The 25,930-nt window shown below is 37.2% G+C and overlaps 1 protein-coding gene across 3 annotated transcripts in view; it reads right to left on the reverse strand.

The window, feature by feature from the left end:
• The window catches only part of LOC108701886, a 139,518-nt gene that overhangs the window by 105,053 nt on the left and 8,535 nt on the right, over positions 1–25,930 (reverse strand). For all 3 annotated transcript variants that reach the window (XM_041576155.1, XM_041576156.1, XM_041576157.1), the window contains exons 2-9: positions 25,664–25,714; positions 23,565–23,725; positions 21,119–21,186; positions 20,261–20,429; positions 19,196–19,333; positions 17,107–17,287; positions 15,430–15,557; positions 2,195–2,298 (exon numbers count right to left, since the gene is read on the reverse strand). In XM_041576155.1, coding sequence (XP_041432089.1) covers positions 2,195–2,298; positions 15,430–15,557; positions 17,107–17,287; positions 19,196–19,333; positions 20,261–20,429; positions 21,119–21,186; positions 23,565–23,725; positions 25,664–25,714 — 1,000 coding nt within the window. The remainder of the gene's footprint in view (positions 1–2,194; positions 2,299–15,429; positions 15,558–17,106; positions 17,288–19,195; positions 19,334–20,260; positions 20,430–21,118; positions 21,187–23,564; positions 23,726–25,663; positions 25,715–25,930) is intronic.

Genomic DNA, 25,930 nt, shown 5'->3' on the forward strand with positions numbered 1-25,930 from the left:
AATTGAGATAGGTGCCTCTCACATTGACTTATACAGGACCTTGACATGTCTGAGATGGTGGATTTTTGGATTTGGACTTTTTGCAATATCTGGGTATAATAAATTTGAAAAATTTGCATTTTTTTCCTCTAAAATTTAAGTTTTCTAGTAAAAACATTTTTAATTTTTCGAGATTTTAACATTCGGATTTTAATAACTAACCCCCTAAATTTCTTGTTTGCCACATAATGTTATATTACTGAGCAAGATGCCACCATGTTATACCTGATCCTGTGGTTATTCTTTTGTCTTGTGTATGTCTCCTGTCTCACTGGCTTAAATGAATGAATGTATATGAAACGTTTCTAAACTTGAGAAATATTTCTGTTTGGGAAATTTTCATGCAAATATTACAAAGACATTGGTTAAAACAGGGAGCTGAGGCGGTTACAGCCATCAATGTCACATTGCATTTCCAGCTCAGATAAAGATGGCTGTTAGAAATGTAAATTATAATTTTACTGATAAAGCAAATGTTTTCAAGTAAAAACCTGGGACTGAATTTTTGACAAACATTTAGAATTTCAGCAGTTCACACAAACAGCAAATCATATGCAATTCTCTCATCTGGATAGTGAACTCTTGCAAGGACCTGTCTTTCTGTTTGGGTGGAGGTAATGCAGATCTAGAAACCCAGAGTAAAGGCCCCCCATACACGGGCCGATAAAAGCTGCCAACAGACAGAGTCAGCAGCTTATTGGCCCGTGTGTTGGGCCATCCGACGGGCTTCCTCGATCGATATCTGGCCAAAAGTCGGTCATATCTCGATCGGGCAGGTTAAAAAAAATTCCGTTGGATCGCGGCCGCATTTCTGCTTTTATGTGGTCCCATGATCCGACCGCCCGTATCGGATCAGCCTGATATCGCCCACTTCAATGTTGGGATATCGGGGAGAGATCCGCTAGTTTGGTGACATTGCCAAACGAGCAGATCTCTACATCTATGGCCATCTTAACAAACCAGTATGTTCACACCTAGTAACCTGTCACAAGCATAATTTTGCAGAAGGGGGCCACAGACATCAGTTTAAGAAATGAATACATTGTCTACTACAAATTATAATGGTTATTGATACATTTATAATTTCTCATGCCATGAACTGTAACGCCCATGTAACTTTTCATATCATTTTCAAAAATACTGTTTTTATTATATTTTTAGAGCACCAACATATTGCTCAGCACTGTGTACAAAGACTTAAGTCATTAAAGGTACACACACACACGCACAATGGTACATTAATATATTTGAAGAAATGTGCTACCCAATCTGATCTGCTCCACATTGCAGCAGCACTAACAGGCATAGCATTTGTCACAACACTGGTTGAATTGGAGCAGATACAGTAAGTGTTGTTTTTCCTGGTGGAGAACTGTGTGTACTGTTAGCCTAAGACAGCTGACATTGCTGATAATGTCTCTTACAAATAAGGGCTCATTTATAAACAGGGGGTACATTTGCACCTGGACGGGAACCCAGAGCAACCAATTAGTGATTCACTTTTTGTTTGTTATCTGCAAGTAGAACAGTGAAAGTAAACATCAGATTGGTTGCCATGGGTTATTGCCCAGGTGCAAATTTGCCCAGCGGTAACTGACCCCCATGGACTTTTATTAATGTGCTTATTGCACAACTGAGAGACATATATATGAATCCACGTAACCACCTCGGATAATTGATTCCATTTTATTCTGCCTGGCTATATTCACAAGCCTTCAAATTCTGCACAGTGACCTTCCACTGTGTTTTTTTTTTTTTCAAACTCAGCATTCTGCAATTATATGCATTTTTGACAGTTGTTTTAAATATATTAAAACAGACAAATGCAATGCATGCTGAACTCACAGACAGCATTTTGATTAGTGTAGTGTGCATTTCAATAAGCCAACAAAAACCCTCATGAGAAATCTGTAAATGAAACTCTACACAGCTGCAAATGAGATTATGCTCACTCTGAAACATCTGACATGAAACTGTGAGTATTCTTCCTTTATAGGGACATTGTCTCCACAGTCAACATTACTTAATATAAAATGGAAAATAATAGGCTGATCGGTTCGCCTTTAGAGCGTGATTAATGCCTGTGGTCTGTACAAGCAAACACAGATGTTTCTGAGCACGCTGAGAGCGCTGCGAATACTTTAAGCTCCCCTACCAGTTGTCTCTGCATTTGAAAGAAGAACGCTGCCAAAGGTCCGACAGGGCAGCAGCAGAAAGGAGTCGCAGTTCAAACACCAGATTCATAAAAAGATCTGCAGCCTAGAGAGGAGAGAGAAAAAAAAACAAGATTCATGATTGGCAGTTTGTAAACCTACAACAAAATATGGGACTGCATACAATATATGACTAAAACCCAAAACTATGAAAATGGAATAATGAAAATGTCAGCATATGCCAAATGCATGAGTAATGGCACTTTTCACTGGCAATATTTGTATTACTGCAGTCATTCGTGTAGCAATATTCATAATGACTTAATGCAGTTTTCATACATTTCTTAAATCCTTTAAACAAAGGATGTAGTTTAGGTTATCCAATACATTTGTTGTTAACAGAAACAAATAACAATGACGATATCCAGTGTGATGAAACTGAGCTGAATCCACTATGAACAAGTTATTGATGGACGACTTTCTGGGGAAGGAATATATTCTCATTTGCACACATGTCCCCGGGTCCCTTTGAAGGCAACTGTTATTTTAGCAGTGATATCACAAAGAGTTACATTACTGCCTACTGTGATCATACAAAAAACCACATCCATTCCTTTGCTGAGGGAGGCCAGCAGGAGACAATCTAATTATTCAAACTAAGAGCTATTCCAAGCCAACAAAAGACTTGAAGCACAGTAAGAGCACAAGCTGAGACTCATCTGCAAAGAGTAGTTTCCATTTTGGCATCTTACATTAGGACAGAACAGAATTATCATCAGCTGAAAGTATGTGGTCCATTTGAAGATTTGCACAAGGGTCGTTCCAAATATGCATATACTGTATGTATTTGCTTCCTACACTCAAACGTCACTCTGTGCATGACCTTCTCATCACTATTGTCCCTTCCTCCTGCAACCTGATGAAACACAAGGCTCTATCAGAAGCACCCAACACCACTCTTGCCACTTCCACTCCTACCACTATTGAGCATTTTAGGCTGAAAACCTGCAGAAATTTTCCAGGCATTTTCCCATCCAAGTAAATGGGAGTGTACTGCAGGGGTTTTGGACTTATCTGCAAATATCTGATATGGCATTTTGAACTTGGTCTAAATAATTATTTGTTGTGCCTGCTATATTGTTTTATTATGTACACCTAGGGGCAGATTTATCAAGGGTCGAATTTCGAGGGTTAAAAAACCCTCGAATTCGACCCTCGAAGTAAAATCCTTCAAATTAGAATATCGAATTCGAAGGATTTAGCGCAAAAGCTTCGATTGAACGAACAAATAAAAATTGTTTGATCGAACGATAAAATCTGTCGAAACGAACAATTCGAAGGTTTTTCAGCGATCGATCTAAGGATTTTTATTCGATCATAAAAACATAGAAAATGCTTGTAGAAGGTCCCCATAGGCTTATAATGCAATTCGGTAGGTTTAACTTGGCGAAGTATTGAGTCGAAGGATTTTTAAAAGAGACAGTACTTTGATTATCGAATGCTCGAATGATTTTTACTTCGAATTGTTCGATTAGATCGAATTAGATCGAATTTGACCAATTCGATGATCGAAGTACCCAAAAAATTACTTCGAAATTCGAATATTTTTACATTCGAACTATTCACTCAAGCTTAGTAAATCTGCCCCCTAATGTACACCTAATAGAGTTGATTAATTTTTCAATACAAGTGGATTTGTTCATCGCTGGTCAACCGTGAGTGATTCTCCCCTCTTGCTTATTTTTAGTTGATATTATCCTCTCCGGACACGAAATGGAGTGGAAATTCACCAATGTGGATTCAGCGATCAAAAGGGTAAGCTCACAGCTACCATACTTATTTTCTACTAATCTCCAGTAATCTGATACTGAATTCTTTACTTCCTCTAACAATTATTTGTGTGTTCTTATTAGGGGTCATTTACGAACGCAATGGAAAGAGCACATTGACAACGTTTATTAAGGTTCTTGCACCCAAACACACAACCTGCATCTACTCCTTCACTTTCACATGGTCGCCAGTGCGTCCATCATGCTTATTCTGGTGATGAATGTACATCAAAACAGAAGCACATTCAGGTCTGCAATTGAGACAGACACCACTGAAAGTGTGCCCACAATTACACTGGAATTATTGGGGAAAATTGCTGCATTATACAGTAGGTTCAAAATGGTAAATTTCATCCAAATTGCACTTCGCAAACTGCCTTTCTGTTCATAATTCTCTTTACAGCATTTGAAGAGACAAAAGTAAATAATAATAAGTGCGTGAGAGAGGTGCAGGAAGAAGGAAAGAATATACTTCAGATATCATGCCGCATAAACAAATCAGAGCCATAGGATAAAACCAATAGAACGTGATTTAGCACTGCTAATCTCTCCTTCCCAGCATGTGGTGTTTCCTTCACAGAAAGGGCTTTTCAGTAAACAGCAAAAGAAAAAACCTGCACTACTTTTTATGAAGAGAAATTGTGGTTTCCTGAACTGCTTCCAGTAATAACCACGGTTTGTTGTCATGTGTTGCCAACAACCCACATTCTAAGACATGGCTTCCAAGAATCTGGCAGCAGGACTTAATGAAATGAAAACATTTGTCACATTACAATGTCTCACTTCTTTAAATGCTTCAGGTTGACTACTAATAAGGACCACTTGACATGCCGAGCTTGGATTTTCTCTTCAGGGTGATTCTGAACTCTTCACCCTACATTATACTGAGCACATTGAACTACAAAACTTCACTGTAAGAGCTAGTTAACATGGGCAGATTCAAGAGTGAGGATGATGAGTAACCCCTTGTTTAGCGTTTCACTAGGTGGCTGTCTCCCCTTTAGAAGTCAATAGCTTGCAAGTGCTATTGTACATACATTGAAAACGATAAGCAAAAACTAACTGATTTAGACTTGATGCAATGCAAAGTCACAGAAATTAGGATATATGACAAGTATGTCCACATTGGTCAAATTAAAATGACTATAACCCAAATGTTTCTCCCTCAGAGTTGAAATGCAATTAAATTCTGTAACTGGATAGTATTTCTCACTTTCATTTTCATTCTCATTGATTGGACAGTCATAACCTATGTACGGAGACATCTTGGTACATTTCAGTCCCATTAGGATGTTACATTGCCAAGGGATGAAGGTGATTTGTTAAAATGTTGCTGTATTTATTAAGGGATGTGTACCTAAACTATGCCAAGTTATTGCCCCCCACACCATAACAGAATTATTACAAATTTTCACTGAGGGGAAACAAGTAGTCAAGTTTGTTGGCTTCTTTGGGCACAGGCCACATATTTAACTTTCCATTTACTGATATCAATAAGACTAATATTGGCACATATTCACATACCACTTCAGTGGCAAAATTGTACCTTTTTAGGTGTATTATGATGTTTAAGCACCTTGGCACCTCTGTTCTACTCATTTCTGTGAATTTTTTAATCAACTGCCCTTGATGTCACTGCTTCCTGAAGCCATAGAATAATTTTTAAGTAATCTGATCCACATTTGCTTGCTTATTCTGCAGAAACAATACAAGGACTACATATTTTAGACACATTTGCCTCTAAGGGAACAGGTCTTTCCTCTCTATATCTTTTATATCTTACCTGAGATACTATATAGGGTACAGCTATGGGATCTATCCAGAAAACTCCGAATTACGAGAAGGCCATCTCCTATAGACTCAATTTTATCCATATAATCCAAATAGTACCTTGTACATGATCCAAACTAAGATATAATTAATCCTTATTGAAAGAAAAATCATCCTATTGGGTTTATTTATTGTTTAAATGATTTTTTACAAGACAGATCAAAATAACAGAAGAATCCCTTATCAGGAAAACCCCAGGTCCTGAGCATTCTGGATAACAGGTCCGATACCTATATCAAAATTATTGGAAAGCTGGGAATGTCTAACATTTTCACATATTTCACCCTGTCATGTAATAGCAAATAATGACAAACCAAGTATGGTCAATTTAACATCTAAGGCCATGTGATGAAATTCTATTTTGTATTTGTTTTGTTATATGCCATTTTTGCAATTGTGGAATGCCTTAAAAGTGTCAACAGAATTTATGACAATTGTTTTATTGGCAGTGAATCACCAAATTAGACTGGCACACAGAGATAGATATTTATAAATATTGACAGATAGTATGATTGATTATTTTTAATTAGTATTTTTTTATTTTTTAAATATATATTTCTGGTAAATAAAGTGTTATTTAACCATTAAATGGCACATTTCCTGCTAGGCCATAGGGATTTCTCTTTAATCACAGTCTAACACAGCGTGAATTCTCTGTCACATAGTGAGACAAATTGGCACAAGTTTGGGACATGAAATCTCCAAGGCAACTGAACGTGTCTTACGAAAAAACTTCTCCCCATAATGTGATTCTGCTATGTCGGTTGAAAGAAGGACATCATATGTACAATGCGGTCAGCCTTCTGTTTCAAGTATAGGGTATTAGTGTAAGAATTTGGCATGTATAATGGCTATGCACACAATATTCTTTAATAGCATTTAATGATTGTTATTGAAAGGTCCTGTTTCTTTCAGGGTGTTTTAGAAAAGACAGTTTAAAAATGTAAACATTTTAGACCCACGTTTTAATTAATAAAACTCTGTTTGGATTAAAAAAATAGTTGGAATAGAAGACGTTTTCTAGGAAGGGGGCTGATAATCCAGCATAATGTTTTAGTGGGCTGCTTTAATATTAAATTATAGTGTGAAACAAAGAATTTAAAAAGAAAACTTCAGCAGCTTGGGGACTATAAAAATCACTTGGAAGGCCACATCCAACCAGCAGGCCTCCAGCTGGATAGCCCTGGTTTAGGGAATTCCCTTGTACAACCTAAAGGATTGACATATGTTTTGGTTGTTCAACGCTGGATCAAATATCTGAAATGTAACCAGGAAATAGGAGCCATATCTTCAGTCACTACATTAAAATGGGTGTGAGAAAAAGATGGAATTGTTGCTTTGCAATATTATTTTATTAAAGCAGCTGCTGGTCCATTTTTGGTAAAATAAGGTTTAAAAGCAGAAAAAATAATCCTGTTTATTTTAGAAAGTTTCTGTGTGATTTGGTAAAGAAGTATAACGTGTGGCTGTTCTAAAGCCATAAAATGTTCAGATGGAAAAAACAGCAAATAAGAAAAATCTGTGTATCAAACTCAGGTTACAAACCACAGGGGCATATTTCAGTTTGGCTGACACAATGATATACAGAGCTAATACGAAATGTAATGGGCTGCACGTTACTGGATTCTCGGCGGGATAAGACTCAGTAGAGACGTTTATAGCCCTCCTGTTCCAGAGGTCTCAGTAATGCACTTCATCTAATATGGTAATAAAAATGTGCAACTTTTAAAGCCTCTTGGAAATAAATTCCCTAACAGTTTACAGGACGGAGCCAACACAGTGTTTGACTTTCTGAGTTTAGTAGGATAATAGCATTTTTTTAGCATGAGAAATGGTAATAGCAAGTAACCAATATAGTAAATGTGCAGATGGCCCTAGAATATTATACTATACCATAAACCAGAGAATTTTATTTTCATGATGTATTGATCCACATCCACATAATGTTTATTAAGAATTCTGTTTAAATTCTGTTTTATTTAAAGGAACGGTGTTACTGCAAACGAAGAACCAAGAGAATACTTTTTTTTTTAAAAAAAGACTGCTTTAAAATTGAAGAACGTATATCATAGCAGTTCTCCATCGTATACTGCAGTAGTGTAATATTGCACTGTTTACAAAAATTCCCCAATTCCGTACCATAACAGTGCATATTTATACAATATGATCACATGGCCAAAAGTATGCTATATGGTGAACTTTTTTCAGGCAAAATCACGCAGAGCATTTTATTCTCTGCCTAGGGCAGTGGTCCCAAACCAGTGACTTGTGAGCAACATTTTACTCACCAACCCCCTGAACATTGCTTCCAGTGGCCTCAAAGCAGGTGCTTATTTTTCAATCCCAGGCTTGGAGACAAGTTTTTATTGCATAAAAACCAGGTGTACTGCTAAACAGAGACCCCTGTAGGCTACCAGTCCACACAGGGCTACCAAACAGCCAGCCATATGGTTTATTTGGCACCCCCAGGAACTTTTTTCATGCTTGTGTTGTTCCCCAACTCTTTTTACATTTGAAAGTGGCTCACAGGTTAAAAAAAGGTTGGGGACCCATGTCCTAGGGAATCCCCATTACAGTGTCTGGGAACATGCTGCATTTAGACCACCTTGTCAAATCTACAACAATTACTTAGGGTAGAATTACACTGGAGATTTTCGGTGTGTGTCCATCCGTTCCGACACAATGCGAGGAAGTGCAGGCACCACGTCGAATCTAATGTAAGTAAGACAAATGTCGTACATACAAGCTGATTGCATCCAACACAACTGTCGGATGCGAACGCTGCATGTTACGTCTTCATCTGTCAGTCGTGTTGGATGCAATCAGCTGGTACGTGTGACATTTGTATTACTTACATTAGATTTGGCACATCCGACGTGACACCTGAGCTTTCTCACGTCCCGTCGGAACAGAAATATCGCCCGTGTAGTTCTACCCTTACAGAGAACACAGATGTCCAAGTTTTCTCAAAACATTCCCGTTGGTGTTCTATAGGCAGCCTGCTTCCCTATCAATATAACTGCAAACTGCTGACATCAATTAACAATGTTTTGATCGCTGTGGTTTCTCTGGGAAGTCTACAGAAATCAAAATCCCTACTGTGATATTGTCCGAAGGGCTCCATGACAACGGTGGTTTAGGGAAATGTCACGCAGCATGTTCCCTTGCATTTTTGACAAATAATTGCCTGACCCGCCATTGCACCAGCAGGATCAATGAGATTACCCATGATAGTTTATGGAGGAGGATATACAATTGTTTTTCCACCCACTGATTACAAAATCACAAACATTTGATCCATCCCATGCTTGAATCTTTTAGAATCATTAACCCTTCCTGCTCTGCAGGTGCTGTGTGCAAGCTAAACTACATTCGAAGGCCTTTTTATAAGAAATTTTAGTAGAAATTTTATTTATGTAATTTCGATGCTTGAAACTTCAAATGTTTAAGGCAGGAATTTGGCAGCAGTTGTCATGCCGTTTACTAGGGATCTCCACTGGAACCAGCGGTGAGTTTGATGAAACTAATAACAATATTAATATGAGGGTTTTTGTGTTGAGAGATGCTGACCCTTTTTAATGTCATCAAGCTACTTAATTTGATGAATAACAAATAAATCAATTTGACTCTTTGTAACTTGTTAGGCGTCTCGAAAGCACTACCAGTACTGTTTGAATGAATACACTCTTTTCTCAGTTCCCCTATGATCAACATTTTTCTTAAACATCAATAAGCATAGTATTTACAACTTCTCTAGGAGTTCCCACAAACTCACACTAGCTTCTAGTTATGTGGCTGTTGTTTTAGCATCACCCTGGGAATCAGGTTAACTAATAGAATGCCATAAAACCCTCAAATGTTGCCTGTGGTTTTCTTGCCTAGGGATCTAAAGCCAAACTCAGTCTCCATTTTCATAAAGTTCTGCATCTGTGTTATGCTTACAGATGACTCCGTATGCCAATAGTGTGCAAAGTCATGCAGTTCATTTATTTTGTTTTACCTTAGGATATTAAAATAGCAAAATAAATATAATCACTGAAAAAAATATTTAACCTTTGGTTCAAAATATCTGTTGTTTTTAAAATTTATATTGGTTCTTTAAAATCGGTCAGATTTAAATTTAACATATTTATTATCAACAACATCACATGTTTGATCTTCACCATAATTAACATTTCTACCTGAGCAACTTTTGCCTTCTCATCAAGGTTTCGCAGAGTTATCTTCAATAATACCCAGATCTCATCCACTTCAAACAGTGGGATTTCACTCAGAGCGCTTCGTTTTGCTAAGTTGCTCGAAGTTGCCTCACGAGGAAACTTCAGGCGACTTCGGAAAATGAAGCGTTCCGAGTGCCATCCCACCAGCAATTTTCATTCTAGCCGGCAGGAAAGCAGTTCGGGGAGATTAGTCGCCCTGAAGAAGATGAGATTTGTAGCTAATCTCCCCGAATCTGCCCATGTGTTTCTGCCCTAACAGGTATGTGATCTGAATGCTTGGGACCTGGTCTTTTCCAGATAAGGGATCTTTCCATAATTTGGATGTCTTTACTTTGTCTGCTAAAAAAAACATTTAAACATTAAATGAACCCAAAAGGATTATTTTGCCTCCATTAAAGATTAATTATTACTTAATTAGGATCAAGGTACTATTTTATAATTACAGAGACAAAGGAAACCATTTTGAACCATTTTAAAATTTTGAATCATTTACTTAAAATGGAGTCTGTGGGAGATGGCCTTCCCGTAATTCGGAGCTTTCTGGATAACAGGTTTCCAGGTAACAGATCCCATATAATACACAAGGATGTCCTGTAAATTGTATCTTTGTCGTCATGTAATTTCTGTAACATAACTTAATTAAACTTTTGAAATATACCTACATATTGTACTACAGCACTGCAGTTATTATAATTATTATTATTATTATTATTATTATTATTATTATAAATAACCTTTAAAAGTATTTTTAGAAATAGTGCTTAGTGATGCTAACCATTATAAAAGGTTCTTAGTAATGTTACTTGTGTATCATAAAATAAAATACCCCCTGTTGTTTGATCTAAGCATAATAGCAGCCATCTGGCATTAGAGAACCATATATTCCATTTATTGTTTTTAACACAACCCTGCTAAACATATTACACACTTTATCAAGCTCCCGCAATTTTGAACCAGCTTCAAGCCCTGCGCTGCTTACAGACAGCTTTCAAGAAATATGGTTAATTTACAGAATGCCACAAAACCCTCAAATGCAAACAGTGGTTTTTAAATGTAAAATAAAACAGCATAAAGTTTCCAGTTACATGAGCGCTACATAAATGGGTGCTCAGCTAAAACTGTTCCCATAATTCACAAGAGCAGAGTTCATTTCATTTTTGTTGCCCCCTTGGGGATTTATTCTGGCCATATAAAAATATCATGTACAATATATTCCCATGAATATAAAATATTTAAATTCAGGAGTCTGTGGTTCTGCACGGAGGTAAAGCTTACTCACACAGCTAATAAATGTGCCAAAAAATCTTTAGGAACAGAAAGAATTACAAACAGATAGAAATGATGCAAGCCAACAGTGGCTGGACATTATCACAATTTAGAAATCTCTTTGTCCCAAATATTCTGTGTAATTTATCAGATATATGTAATTTCACTCACATTAATATATTTGGTGTCAATTCAGTGGGGGGAGGATGCATACACATATATATATATATATATATATATATATATATATATATATATATATATATATATATATTTCTGTTCATGGTAACATGGTGAATCATAGCACACGATACACTGCAATCCCTTGAATACAGAAAGTGATGCCTGGCATGGTCTGCATGATGCACTCTGTGCCAAGCAAGGATGAGTGTTGTTTTTGCCCTTTAAACATGAGTATAGAACAAATTCCCAGATGGGCCTCAAGTGGAATACATGATGACAGATAATATTTATATTAAATGGGTACAAAGAAACCTTTGGAGATGTTATAAGACTCAGGGCAGTGTAGAGGATGAAAGGTCAGCCTCTGGCATTAGAGAAAAGGAGAGACTGACTTTAGCTACTGAAAAGTTTATTTGCTGTAAAGGCAATAAAAGTCAGTAGTTCACTGCCAGAACAGTACTGTTGGCAGATACACTATATTCTTTGGATTTTTTTTTTTCAGCGAAACAGATTTTACAGTTTAAAAAGTTCCAGTCAAACATATGTACAGTACATGTATGTTAATAAGAGCAGATATGGAAATCTTTGCTTTCATCAATAATAGAGCTAGGTAGGGTAGTCGAGAGGGAAATAGGAGGCCTGACAAATAACAGTTGTTTTTTTTAACTTTTTCAAGCTAAAATTTGGTTTAGGTCCACCTTCTGTAAGGTCCAACATTTGGTTTAAGCCCACCCCCTGTAAGGTCCAAAATTTAGTTTGAGTCCACCCCCTGTAAGATCCAGCATTTGGTGTGAGTCCACCTCTTGTAAGGTCTAATGTTTTGTTTGAATCCACCCCATGTAAGGTCTAATGTTTGGTTTGTATCCACCCCCTGTAAGGTCCAAAAGCCTAAATTCTATTGGTTTCTGATCAAAGCTTTACCCTCAATCAACAGTAAAAGCCCAAGGAAATTATAAAATGGCAAAAAAAATCTTCAATGTGATTTCTTTTTATATACTGCCAAACAAGCACAAAGTTTCAAAGAACAAAGGCTGCCGGTGCATAATGTAACAAGGGTATAATGTCCCACAGCACTGTGCTTGGTGATATACAGTAAAAAAAATAAATACGTTGAAGAATTATTTGGCTCTGGAAGATCTGGCAAAAGCTTTCAGAATTTTCTACTACTGGCCTGCAGTCACAGTGCCATAAAGTGCAAATGCAAGTCTGCAGTTTATTCCATTAAAAACAAACATCACTGTAATTTTCAATTTCTATGAAAAATACATTACCATTTTATTACATATATAGAAACTACAACAAAAACCTCCCATCATGATGTTTGTTGATTTTTCATCGCAATTGTACCTTACACAAATGCAATCGTAACAAAATTCAATTTTGAAAAATCCAAGTTAACCCAGACGCTGCACCTCAGAACTAATTCTCCTTCCACCTACCAACTGTAACATAGTAAAACTAACTTAAATCATCTGGAAAATTCTAAATAGCATTTAAAAAAGGTAGTAGGTAGTAGTAGTAGTAGTAGTAGGTTTCTTAAGTATGTCCTTATATAACGTCATTAGGTATGATAAAATTGTATTATTATAAAACTGAGTCCTTGGGCTGTTTTTACATTATTTCAGGCTGCAAATTTCAAATGTACATTACTCCAGTCAATTTAGTGTTTCACTATAAAATGAATATTAGGATCTTTATATGACAAAGCATTGGCTTAGAATCAATATTTTCAGAGTCATGTTATTAGACCAATGTATAAATTGCCAGAGGTTCTTGAGTCATGATTTTCGCCAGTACTGGCACAGGAGCTGTACATGGCACAGCAGTATTTAGTCACAGCTTTTTTATTGTGCAGCTCTTTAGCCTCATTTCATGTCCAAATATTCTTATTTTGGCACATTCAAAGTCATTTATTAAGTGGCAATGCTAGTTATGCACCCCCTAAATGTAATATTTATACCAAAAGCATTGCAATGACTTTGTCACCATTTGATACACATTTGATACACATACAGAGAACTGGCTGCCATTATTATTATTATTATTAACATGTATTTTTAGAGCGTCAACATATTGCGCAGCAATGTAAAATAAATGTGTTTATACATAGAAATAAGATACATAGAACACACAGAGTTATATACATAATGACCAGTACTGGTACAAATGGGGAGGAAAGTACTGTGCAAAATAGCTTACAATCTAAATGGGGAAGGGAATGAAACACAAGTTATATCAGAAATAAGTAGATGAGAGATGCTGCATATGGTATTGCATTTTGTAGCTAAACAGAATGAGGGCAGCTTCTATAAATAAGTGTGGTTAAAGAGACCTTTCGAAGGCAGAAAGGTTGGGAGAAAGTCTGACAAACCGAGGGAGAGAATTACAGAGGGGTGCAGCCCCTACAAAGTCTTGAATGTGAGGAGGTAATGAGAGAAGAGTTGAGGAGCAGGTCAGTAGAGAAGTGTAGTAAGCAGTTAGAAGAGTATTTAGAGATGAATTCAGAGATGTAGGGCAGGGCAGATTTATCAAGTGCTTTGAATGTCAGGGTCATTGGTTTTAATTGAGTGGCATGGCAATGGAGGAGCAGTTGCTGAGGTGGATAAGCCTGGCCATTATGGACTTGAGAGGCTACAGTCTCTGGTGGGGAAGGCCAATTAATAGAGAGTTACAGTACTTTAGACAATATATACTTTTGGGATGTTACGGGTGTTAGTTGGGGGAAAGAGAACCATTTCTGTTTCAGAGTTGTGACATCCAAGTAGAAATAGTGGACAGGCAAAAGGAGACCCAAGTTAAGAGCTCTGTGTTGAGATCAGTAGAGGTGAGATAGATGAGTATAGTCAGCATAAAAGTGGTATTGGAAAACAGGTCATACCAAGAGAGAGGAAGTATAAAGAGAAAATAATAAGTGGCTCAGGACAGAGCCTTGAGGAATCCTAACATATAGAGGTAGGGAGGGATATGATACTCCATTGTAGGAGACACTGAAGGAACAATTAGTGAGGTAAGAAGAGAACCAGGACAGCCAAGCAAATGGAGGGACTGGAAGAGAAAAACAATGGGAACAAGTGGGTGGGTAGTAATGTGAGAGGAAGCCAAAAGTTTTGAGACTCAGTCACAGGGGAGAAGAAGCACAGAAGAGACTGGGTTGTGTGGAGGGAGGGGTGGTGAATGTCTAGGGGGGTTTAGTAGTATACTTCTGATGGTGTCAAATTTGTTTTTGAAGTGCTCAGCAATATCTTGAGCAGAGACAGATGTGCACAGATGGAGAGAGGGAGGGATGGAGGGATGGAGGGAAGGAGGGGAAAGAAAAGTGTTAAAGGTAGGGAAAAGTTGTGCCGATTTTTTTAGTAATGAAGTTAATGGGTGTAGTAAAGTATGTTTGTTTAGCAAGCAGGGTAGATTTGGAGCTTCAGAAGTCCAATTCCAAAGCAGTTTGGGTCTAGTTCATTCAGGTCTAGTGCCTTAACCAATATGTCAGAATATACCAACGAGATAACATTTTTATTAATATGGATTTCTAGGAGTTAACTTGATAAACTTGACTGAATAAAAATATGATGTCCTGTTGTGATCCCAAAATAATTCATATTATCTTCAGCACTCTGAAACAAGCCACTAGGAATCCAGCTTAGAAAATATATCTGATATAACCCTATAAATCATTTGGGACAGCCAGTGCTGCATATACTGTACTGTATACATATTGTATCAATTTGAATTCCACCAATTTTGATTCAATTATTTGTTATTATTCATTGACTAAATGAAAGCCCTGGAACAGACTTATTTAGAAAGCCAACTTACTAGATCACTATTCATAAGAACCTTGATGAACCTATGAAGCAACGACTGTTATCTCAACATATCTGCATGGGTTTGAAGCAAGATTTCTTGTTACCTTACCTCATAGTTTGTGCTTGGAGCCAGGCAAAGGTTCCTAACAGTTTCAGCCACATTTTCACCATTTAGGTTTGCAAGAATAGTTTCCTTTTCATACATAAGATTGGTCACATAATGTTTCCCAGTGATGTCTAGAGAAAGCAGTATAAATGTTCTACATGAGTTACACAACTTTAGAAAATAAGTCTCTACTAGGTTTGAATGCTTTGGACTGGGGGGGTTTGGGTCCACAAAGCCTGTCACCCCCAGTGGCCACTTGCCCCAGCCACAAATCCCCTTCTGTCCTTCTTACTCCCCTCCCCCCAGTGCATAACTTTTTCTTGCATTTCTTTTCATGCGATCGGGTGGGGGGAGGCCACAGGAGCTGGGGAGTGGGTCTGGGCCAATGGGACCCACACGTTTTTTTTCCCTGTTTCCCACTGGCCCAGTCCGACCCTGCCCATATCTTATAGTCTATAATCATATTCTACAAAACAATATCAGCATTTACAAGCTAACATTGCCAGTGGGATAAAATATAATTACAAAGTTGATTTTTTTAAAGCTATAACTAAAGCCTAACAAAAGATTCACGTTATAAACCAAATACAATGAGCTCTGCAACCTTATTTTCTGCTAATAGTTTGTTTATCTTAGGCAATCCTGAAGTTTCAGCTATTATCAAAGTCTCAATATCAGCCAAGCAATGTTAGGAATTGTTCAGTGTAAAAATAAAACTGGGTAAATAGGCTGTTCAAAATAAAAAATATTTTCAATATAGTTAGTTAGCCAAAAATTTAATTTTTAAAGGCTGGAGAGACTGTTGTCTAACATAATAGCCCAAACCCAACTTCCTGCTTTACTGCTCTCTTGGTTTCCACTGATTTGTTACCAGGCAGTAACCAATCAGTGACTTGAGGGGGAGGGGCACATGGGCCATAACTATTTGCTTTTGAATCTGAGCTGATTGCTAAGGCTAAGCAAACTCACTGAACAGTTATGTCCCGTTCAATTCCCTAACTACCAAGAGGTTATAAAGCTGCAAGTTGGCAAGGAAGTTGGGTTCTGAATATTATTTTAGAGGTCTGTTCATTACAGCCTTTATACATTACATTTTTTGTTAATTCACAATATTGGAAAAAAATAATTTGCACAGTGTATCTATTTACCAAGTTTTTATTTTTACACTGAACTGTTCCATTAATTTTCAAGCCCATTGCAGATTCCACATTGTGATGCACACAGAGAATTTTGTGTAAACAAAAAACCCTATATGTTTGTACATGGCCAGATCCACGCATCTGTTGTTGTAGATTTCTGCATCTGGTGAAATTTAGAAGGAGCTGAGAAACTTCAGACTCAGTAACAGGTCCAAAAGAGCTTTAAAAAAGAGAGGAGACCTAAGAAGGTCAAAATTATTTTGTGGGCGGGCAAATTGTTTGTAGATAGAATCAACTTTGCTTTCTTAAGAAGCCTGAGGGGTATGGATAACCCCAAAAATGACAATGACAAGTGTAAATGAACCTATATGATCTAGATGCCTGATCTTAATTTATCTCCCCCAAAAATGAAATGTTTCAACTCTTTTTTAAAATATTTTCTTACAAAACTTAAGCCTAATGGAAGTTGTGAAAAATGAATTCTACTTTGTGTTTTTCAGTGTATACCCCAATTGGGGTTCTCTCAACCCAAGCAACTAACCTTTATTAGGTGACATGTCCACTTCAACTCTGATCAGCTTTATTAGTGTTCGTGTTTGTGTCTTGGCCCCATTTCCTTCCCGAGAGAAAACAGTAACGAGGTGGGACTCATTGCAAGTTGCTTCAGTCAGCGTCCCGTCTTTGAAAGTCTGAAAGCATTCCAGATGGGAATCCAGGAGTTGCTAAAAACAAATGAAGATCCATGGATTATATAGAGTACAGCTTAATGAGAATTGCCAACATTGCACTGCACAAGCTTGAATGCAGTTAGGACAGATCAAAATGACACAAGTCTTATAAAGTACAACTATCGTAAAATATGAGAGTGATGTTAAATTCTAATCTCAACCCATACATTTTGCATAATGAAAGAAACTACCTGAGTTTTGGAAAATACATTCACATGAGTAAGGAATATGCTGATCATCTAAGAGGCATTGTAAATGTAGATTTCATAATTAAACAAAAGACAAATGAATTCCCATTAAAAGCAGTACATTTCAATATGGCTGTATGTCATTTGTTAATCCCTGATTTTACCAACATGTACCATTGATGTAATGTTGGAATAGGGAGCACTGCTCCAGCAAATATTCTAATTCCCTTCCAAACCTTAGACTTATATGTGTGCGTTTTCACATACTGGAGTAAATGGTATATAGTGATGGCGATTGTTTATTTCTTCTACTTTCTATAAAGAGTTCCTCCATGCATAATTAAAGAAAATTATTTCAAGCAACTTTCAAGTTTATATTAAATATTTATTTATATTTAACATTTTAGTGATGGAAAGTGTTAATGTCATTTTAATATAAAGTTATTTGTATTTGTCATTTTTTACATCTACAATTATTTTTAAGCTTTAGAACCAGAGAACAGAAACAGGTAAATAAATACATGTGACATTTCCAAATAATGTTAAAATCACTGAAAACGTTTAATGAATGTATAGTGGAAAGATATACATTAATATAATCGAATTTTTCATTATGCAAAAAAAAAAAAAAAACAGAGCAGAGATCCCTTTAACATTTCAGGGGAACAAATACTGGAAATATTTGCAGCCATTTCACAGTTGGTTTGATCTTTATTGTCTCAGTGATTACATATTTCCCCTTAAAGGAGAAGGAAAGCTACCAAGGCAGTTTATTGCCAATAGATTAACCACAACAGTGCAAGCTAGAAAGCCATTTTTATTCTTTAGAATGCATTTCCATACCTGAGTAAACAGTCCTATACTATATGTCTTTGTTTGTTTAGGATACCAGCTGCCATATTAGCTTACTGTGACATCACTTCCTGCCTGAGTCTCTCCCTGCTCGCTCATAGCTCTAAGATCAGATTACAGCAAGAGGGGAGGATGGAGGGGCAGAGAAGCAAACTGAGCATGCTCCAACCCAATCCCTGGAGGTTTAAGATTAAAACAGGAAGTCTGATACAGAAATCTACACAATAGAAGGAAAGAAATGTGGTGTTTCTTTTGACAGAGGACTCTAAACAGCATTACTTTGAGGGTTTACTAGTGTATTCATATAGACCTTTCTGACAAAGCTTTCTTAATTTTAACCTTTCCTTCTGCATTAATATCCTTTTCTAATTTTCCAAGCAATTTCCTTTTTCTCTGTAATAATAAAACAGTACCTTGTACTTGATCCTTACTAAGCTTGTATGAATCCATATTGGTGGCAAAATAATCCTTTTGGGTTTATTTAAGGTTTAAATGTTTTTTTTAGCAGACTTAAGAAGGTGCGCAGATCCAAATTACGGAAAGATCCCTTATCTGGAAAACTCCAGGTCCCAAGCATTTTGAATAACAGATCCCATTCCTACAGTTTTTTATGGCCTTTCTTTTATGTCATATTTCTTTTCTTTTATCTCTATTCCTTACTATTGTCCATTATAGCAGTTGCAATGAGTGTATATATTTCATATGCTACAGCACTGACTATTTTAATTTCTAATTTTTGGTTTATCATTCACACTGTAAATCTTGTAAACTTTATAAAAACTATACTGATTTTAAAAAAAGATATAGTCAGTAAGGGTGTCCCCATTATAAATGCAAATTCTTTTTATTGTGCAGTACTTACTGTTTTGTCTGGGAGAGCAACTGATCGTATTGAGGTAGAACCCAGGACCCTGTTAGAACACTGACTTAGATCTTTTCTCTTCCAGACAGAATTTCCTCTGAGTTCATAAGAGGTGGGACATCTTCCTAAAACATCCACCTGGCAAAAAAGTAGCAAATATAATATCTTGTGTCACAGAATAGAATCCAATACAGAAAAATTGCTACAAATGGAAACAAAAGGAAACAAAAACTAGAAACATAAAAGTGCTGGCGTAATTGCTACTTCTATGTATTTATTTACTGCTATTTGCAATCACAACTCCTACACCGATGCTTTTAGAAATAGAAATCTTAGCACAACTGAATATTCATTTTCTCACATCTTAGTAAAGCAGAATAAGTGCTGCAACACTGACTGAGAGTATAATAAAATGAAGATGGAAAAGGAAGTATAAAATGTAAATTTCAGTTGTTAAGCTTAAAAAAAGAACAATAGTGATGCCCCAAGTCTTTAGGCTGATACAGGTCACACACTGTGCAATACTTGTAGCTAGACCCCTGGTCACATATAGATGCACTAGACTTCTAGGACAATACAACATATCCTATGGACAATTTTTATTTCATTTGGATTTTGTCATGGAATTTCAGGAACCGGAGGCCACTTGAGCTGAAAGGCAAATTTATTTTACACAGACTGCATGGATTCTGAACTGTCAGAACCCTGAACAAAGGAATCACAGAATTTTTATAGACTTGGGAACATAAAAGGGAGTTACCAGTGGGAGAGCATAGATATATCTCTACAATGTAGAAAAAAACAAAGAGCTGCTCCTAAAGCCAAGAAGGTGGGTCTGCCTCAAGGCCGGGATACTAGTGGCCAAGGCTAGCTTGAGAATAGAATCCATCCAAGTCAGGGGGACTGCCGGGATGATCTGCATACACAGAATTTTATACTCTCTCAATTTCAATGTTAGGCCACATTGTGCTTTACAAGTCTCCACTCATTGGTTAGCTGTAACTGGTAAAACTTGTTTATAAGAAGATATACTAAAGCTCATAGAAAGGATGAAATATTTCTTACCTCTACAATGGATTTGCCTGTTGATGGAACCTTTAAGTTTCCCTGCAACACACTGAGAATTCCACGCTTTATATTAAGGGACCAGGTTGGTTCTTGACTTGATGGACATAGTTTCTGAATTTTACCATCATGGTAGGAAAACTGAAGCGGCATTTTTTCAAGTGCATCTCTGGTTTTTAAGAAAAATATTTATATGTCACATGCTTTACTGTTATCTGCTCATGAACCACCACTAATATAACCCTCTGACCACTTTGTACCTAGCTCCCCATACACAACATGCCACACTAATACCACCCAGAGTGACAGACAAAGGCAGATTTGTAGGATGTGAGTCCCTAGGCTTAATCTTCTCCTAGCAGGTACCATACACCTGTTCTGACTGGACACAGGCCCAGCAGTGCAGATTAAAATATTTTTTTTTAAAGAAAAGAAAAATCATTGAAAAATCTAGATGGGCCCCTAATCACTCTGGGCCCCTTGGCTATAGCCTAGAGCAGCCTATTCATTAATCTGGCCCCAGTGACAGAATACGTAGAGAATCCCCAATGCGTAGGGTTGCCACCTTTTCCAGGAAAAAATACCGGCCTTCCTATATATTTATAATTTTTCCCTATTAATAACATTGGGATCAACCATCATTTTTACCGGCCAGGCCAGTAAAATACCCGCCAAGTGGCAACCCTAAAAATGAGTCATTTTATTGGGAACCACATTTTTTTGTTTACCTTAGAACACTGATAAAGAATTAACTTGTAAAACTTGTAATTTGAATATTATTTTAACACAATTTGGTCTGTACATGTATATACATTCACACTCATTTATATAAAATGTCAAGATGTCAATTTTCAGCACCTCAAACTGTCAAACTCCTTGGAGGAATTTTCTGACATCTCGGTTGTTCTTATATTCACCTCCATCAGCTGAAAAGGAAATATGTTCATAATATTAGTTGTTTCGATAGAATTAAGTGATCAATGACATCCACAAGTGCAGAGACCACAAGTGCAATTTTGCTTGTAATCCTAATGTTTTTTTTGGTGTTGTTGTGCTCCCCAGGGGGTGTTGTGCCTGATTCACAGCCGATGAGTCAAAATAACCACTATTGAGCTTGATTGAACAGTTAATTTGGCGCAATTGGGCTGAATTTCTGATTGGCGTATTTTCCAGTGAGTGAGAGTAACCTGTCCACTCAATTCTTTAGGCTCAAGTACATAGCACCTATGGACACAGGGTGCTGAGGGAACCTTGGAGCTACTGCCACCTCTGGGGTTCCTCAGTTGCCCTGCATCAGCAGGCCCAGCACTGCTTATTTTGAAATAAAAGGGGGAACGACTGATTGACGGCAAATGCAATTATAGTGGAAATTCAATGAATGCAGTTTCATGCAAATACCATTATGCACGACCACGGAATTGCGGAATTGGATATATATTGGTCTGTCTCCTATTACAAGTATGGGACCTGTTATCCAGAATGCTTAGGACCTACGGTCTTCTAGATAATGGATCTTTCCGTAATTTGTATTGCTGTACCTTAAGTCTACTAGAGAATCAAGTAAACATTACAAAAACCCAATAGGCTGGTTTTGCTTCCAATAAGGTATAAATGGATTTTGTCATGATTTTTATGTTGTAGTTTTTATTCCTAAATTACACTGTTTACACTGCAAATAATTCACTCTACCATGTAAAATTTCATTCCTAACCCAACAAGAGTATTTTTTTAGTTGTAATATTGGTGTGTAGGCAGACATCTCAGGTCATTTTGCCTGGTCAGGTGCTTTCAGAAAGAGCCAGTGCTGCACTATGGAACTGCTTTCTGACATGCTGTTGCTTCTCCTCCTCAATGTAACTGAATGGGGTTGCAGTGGGACATGGATTTTTAATATTGAGTGCTGTTCTTATATCTACCAGGGAGCTGTTATCTGCTTACCTTCCCATTGTTCTGGTGGTAGGCTGCTGGGGGGGAGGGAGGAGGTTGATATCACTCCAACTTGCAGTGCAGCAGTAAAGAGTGACTGCAGTTTATTAGAGCACAATTCACATGGGGGCACCTGGAAAACTGACAATATGTCTAGTCTTGTGTCAGATTTCAAAATTAAATATAAAAAATCAGTTTGCTCTTTTGAAAAATTGATTTTAGTGCAGAAGTCTAGTGGAGCAGCACTATTAACTGATGCATTTTGAAAAAAAACATGTTTTTTTCCATGACAGTATCCCTTTAATTATATCTTCATTTGGATCAAGTACATGGTACTGTTTTATTATTACAGAGAAAAAGGAAATTGTTTTCTAGAATTTGGAATATTTGGATAAAATGGAGTCTGGCCTTTCCTTAACTTTGCTCCTTCTGGATAATGGGTTTATAGATAAAGGATCCCATACCTGTACTTTGACTTCAATAGTGCTGGGCATTTTTGTCATACTATACACATATGTACTTAGCCTTTGCAAGATAAATTGGAGGCATTATTATATCACACCATATTAAAGATTTTTACATTGTGATTGCAATTGGAATTGCCAATTACAAATTTGATATTAATAGTGAAAAAAAACAAATCCTACAAAGCTTTCTTCTCTTTCACTTACTTATTTTGCGAAAATTGCTTCAAACGTGAAAGAAAAAGTGGATAGTTTAAACATATTCCCTGGCCCCATGCCCTATTGTTCTTTAGCTTTTAGCTACAAGCTTATGATCATGACTTAGCTACTTAATGATCTAGACTTGAGGCCAGGGAATGTGCATAAGTAAATGAGAATATTTGGTCAATGACAAGGGCAGGGGCATTTAGAAAGCCGTATTGTGTGGGTCAGAGACAAGTAGCTCCTTCAAAGTGGTGGATGGAGGGCTGCAAGCACTGGATATGCAGAGTGGCTTATTATTAAGAAAGTTGCCTGCATACTTATTTAATCCCTCACCCCTAGATGCTGGTGTAGCAGCTCTCATTTGTTTTTCTTTAGTTTGTTGGAGAGTTTATGCCCCATTAAACAGAACTTCCTTTGATGTAAGCATCTGCAACAACTATACAGCATATCCACTGATAGAGCAGCAACACAACTGTTATATAGCAGGTAAATTTAATTGTTTCTCCCTATTATTGAGAACAGAAGCTTCTTCTAATTGCCTCTGATTTAAGGTACAAGGAACAGCTTTAACATATGGTAAGAACTGCATGAATCACCTGGAAACTCTTTCTTTATTTAATATCACAATTGTTATTGATAAGTACAACTCCTAAACCTTTCCCCAAAGTAGTGGAACCTGATGACACTCCAGCACAGCAGGTATAGTTTACCTTTAGAACCATGTGGCATTTCCCCATGACTTCTATATGAACTTCACATTCCAAAGTTAGGTCTCTCCTAGCTGAAGAACCTGCTTCCAAAAATGTTCCAGTGGAAGTGGAGTAGCTGTAGATGTATCTGGAGCCCTTCTGGAAGTTTAACTGACCAGTACCTAGGGGTGAAAATGGGTAGTGAGGTTAATTCCTGTGAGGGAGCCATTGGTTCTGTCTCTTTATTCTTTGCCTTGTGCCAGGGGTGAATAAGATAGGGAGCTTAAGGTAGAAAGTGTCATTAAGTAGAATGGGCCCTAAGTTAATTCAAATCTGGTGTAGTTAGGTTTAGGGAATGAGATGAAGTAAGTTGCAGGTAGCTGCTCCACCAAGGACATTGTAGTGTTGGGTAGTCCCCCATGCGACACTCCCAATGGACAAAATAATTAAAAGGGCAGTTCGCCTTTAAGTTAACTTTTAGTTTGCTATAGAGTAGCCTATTCCAAGCGACTTTTCAGTTGCCCTTTGTTTTTTCTTTTATAGTTTTTGGAAATTTGTACCCTAGCAACCAGATTGCTGAAACTGCAAACTGGAAGAACTGCTGAATAAAAAGCTAAATAACTCAAAAACCATAAATAATAAAAAATGAAAACCAATTGCAAATTGTCTCAGAATATCAAAAATTAAATCAAAGGTGAACAACTCCTTTAACTTTTTCGCATCTGTTGACATTCAGATGTAAATTTGGAGAGCTTATCTCCAAAGGCAATACGCTAGGTGGAGTAAGGTGTTATAGATGAAAGGCCTTGGGCTGGGGAAACCTCCATGCAATTCCAAGCAAGCTACTACCTGGAGGAAATCATAGAGAATAAGTCTGAATTCATACCCTGGAACAATGGGTGGACAGGGATAGGTTTGGAGCCTGGGAAGTTACCAGCAAGCTATACTACTGCAGTTGTTTTTTAATGCATTCTTAATGCTGATTTAATCCTTTTATTAATGCATTTATTAATCCACACAGCCATTCCCAAATTGTTCCCTTGTAAAATCCGACAATGCTAAAATCTTTTAATTTTTAAAGGGGTAGTTCGCCTTTAAGTTAACTTTTAGTATGTTATAGAATGACCAATTCTAAGCAACTTTTCAATTAACCTTCATTTTTTTATTTTTGCATATTTTGCCATCATCTTCTGACTCTTTCCAGTTTCAAATGGAGTCACTGACCCCATTTAGAAAACAAATGCTCGGTAAGACTACAAATTTATTGTTATTGCTGTTTTTTATTACTTGTTTTTTATTCCGGCCCTCTCCTATTCATGTTCCAGTCTCTTATTTAAATCAATGCATGGTTGCTATAATTTGGACCTGAGCAACCAAATTGCCTAAAATACAAACTGGAGAGCTGCTGAATAAAAAGCTTAATAACTCAAAAACCACAAATACTAAAAAATTAAAACCAATTGCAAATTGTGTCTGATCTCTGCGTTAGGCTGGAACTACATGGTGTGCGTCCTTCAGATGACGCGATGAGAGGAAACGCAGGCGTCACGTCTGATGCTCCAAATCTAATGTAAGAAATACAAATATTGCATCTACAAACTGATTGCATCCGACACAACTGTCAGATTTAAATGCTGCCCGTTGCGCCTTCATCTGACAGTCATGTCGGATGTAATCAGTTTGTAGATGCAACATTTATATTACTTACATTAGATTCGGCGCATCCGACATGACCCCTTCGCTTTCTCTCATCGCGTCGGATCGGAAGGATGTGCGCTGTGTAGTTCCAGCCTTATACTAAAAGTTCATTTAAAGGTGAACAACCCCTTTAAGGAAAATTTTGTATAAAATAAAAGTAGCACATGTAATATAGGGTTTATATACTGTCCAATGTTTGGGGTGCAGCAGTCATACACTTATTGATTGCTGAGCCATCAGATAAATTGAGTCAGGGCCCAGATGGAGAGACTTGGTTCAGCCTGACCATTTGAGCTGATGACAAGACCTTTCATTGTGAGCTGTCAACTCTGTTTGCATCTAAGGCTGAGCTGTTGAGGATGAAGCAGTAAAGTGATTAAAAAGCCAGTTGAGCTTCTAAGAGAAATAAACATTGTAATTACCTGGACAGTCTGACATGCAGGAACCAGAGTCTTCAGAAATCTCCTGAGCTTCTATAAATAAAGAAACACGTTATTATTGAGGATGCAGAAGCAGCAACATTGCGTGTATTCACTTAAAAGGCCTTTGAATCTCTGGCTGAATATACATAGTGTATACTGGTGCAGCCAAGAAACGCACACTATGGGTGCCTCTATAGTATAGGAGTTGTGGCTCTGGATAGTTACTTCTCAACCTCAGCCGGAGTCAGATAACAATGACCCCTACAG

This window comes from Xenopus laevis, chromosome 9_10L (genome assembly GCF_017654675.1).
Source record: "Xenopus laevis strain J_2021 chromosome 9_10L, Xenopus_laevis_v10.1, whole genome shotgun sequence".
Classification (NCBI taxonomy): Eukaryota; Metazoa; Chordata; class Amphibia; order Anura; family Pipidae; genus Xenopus; species Xenopus laevis.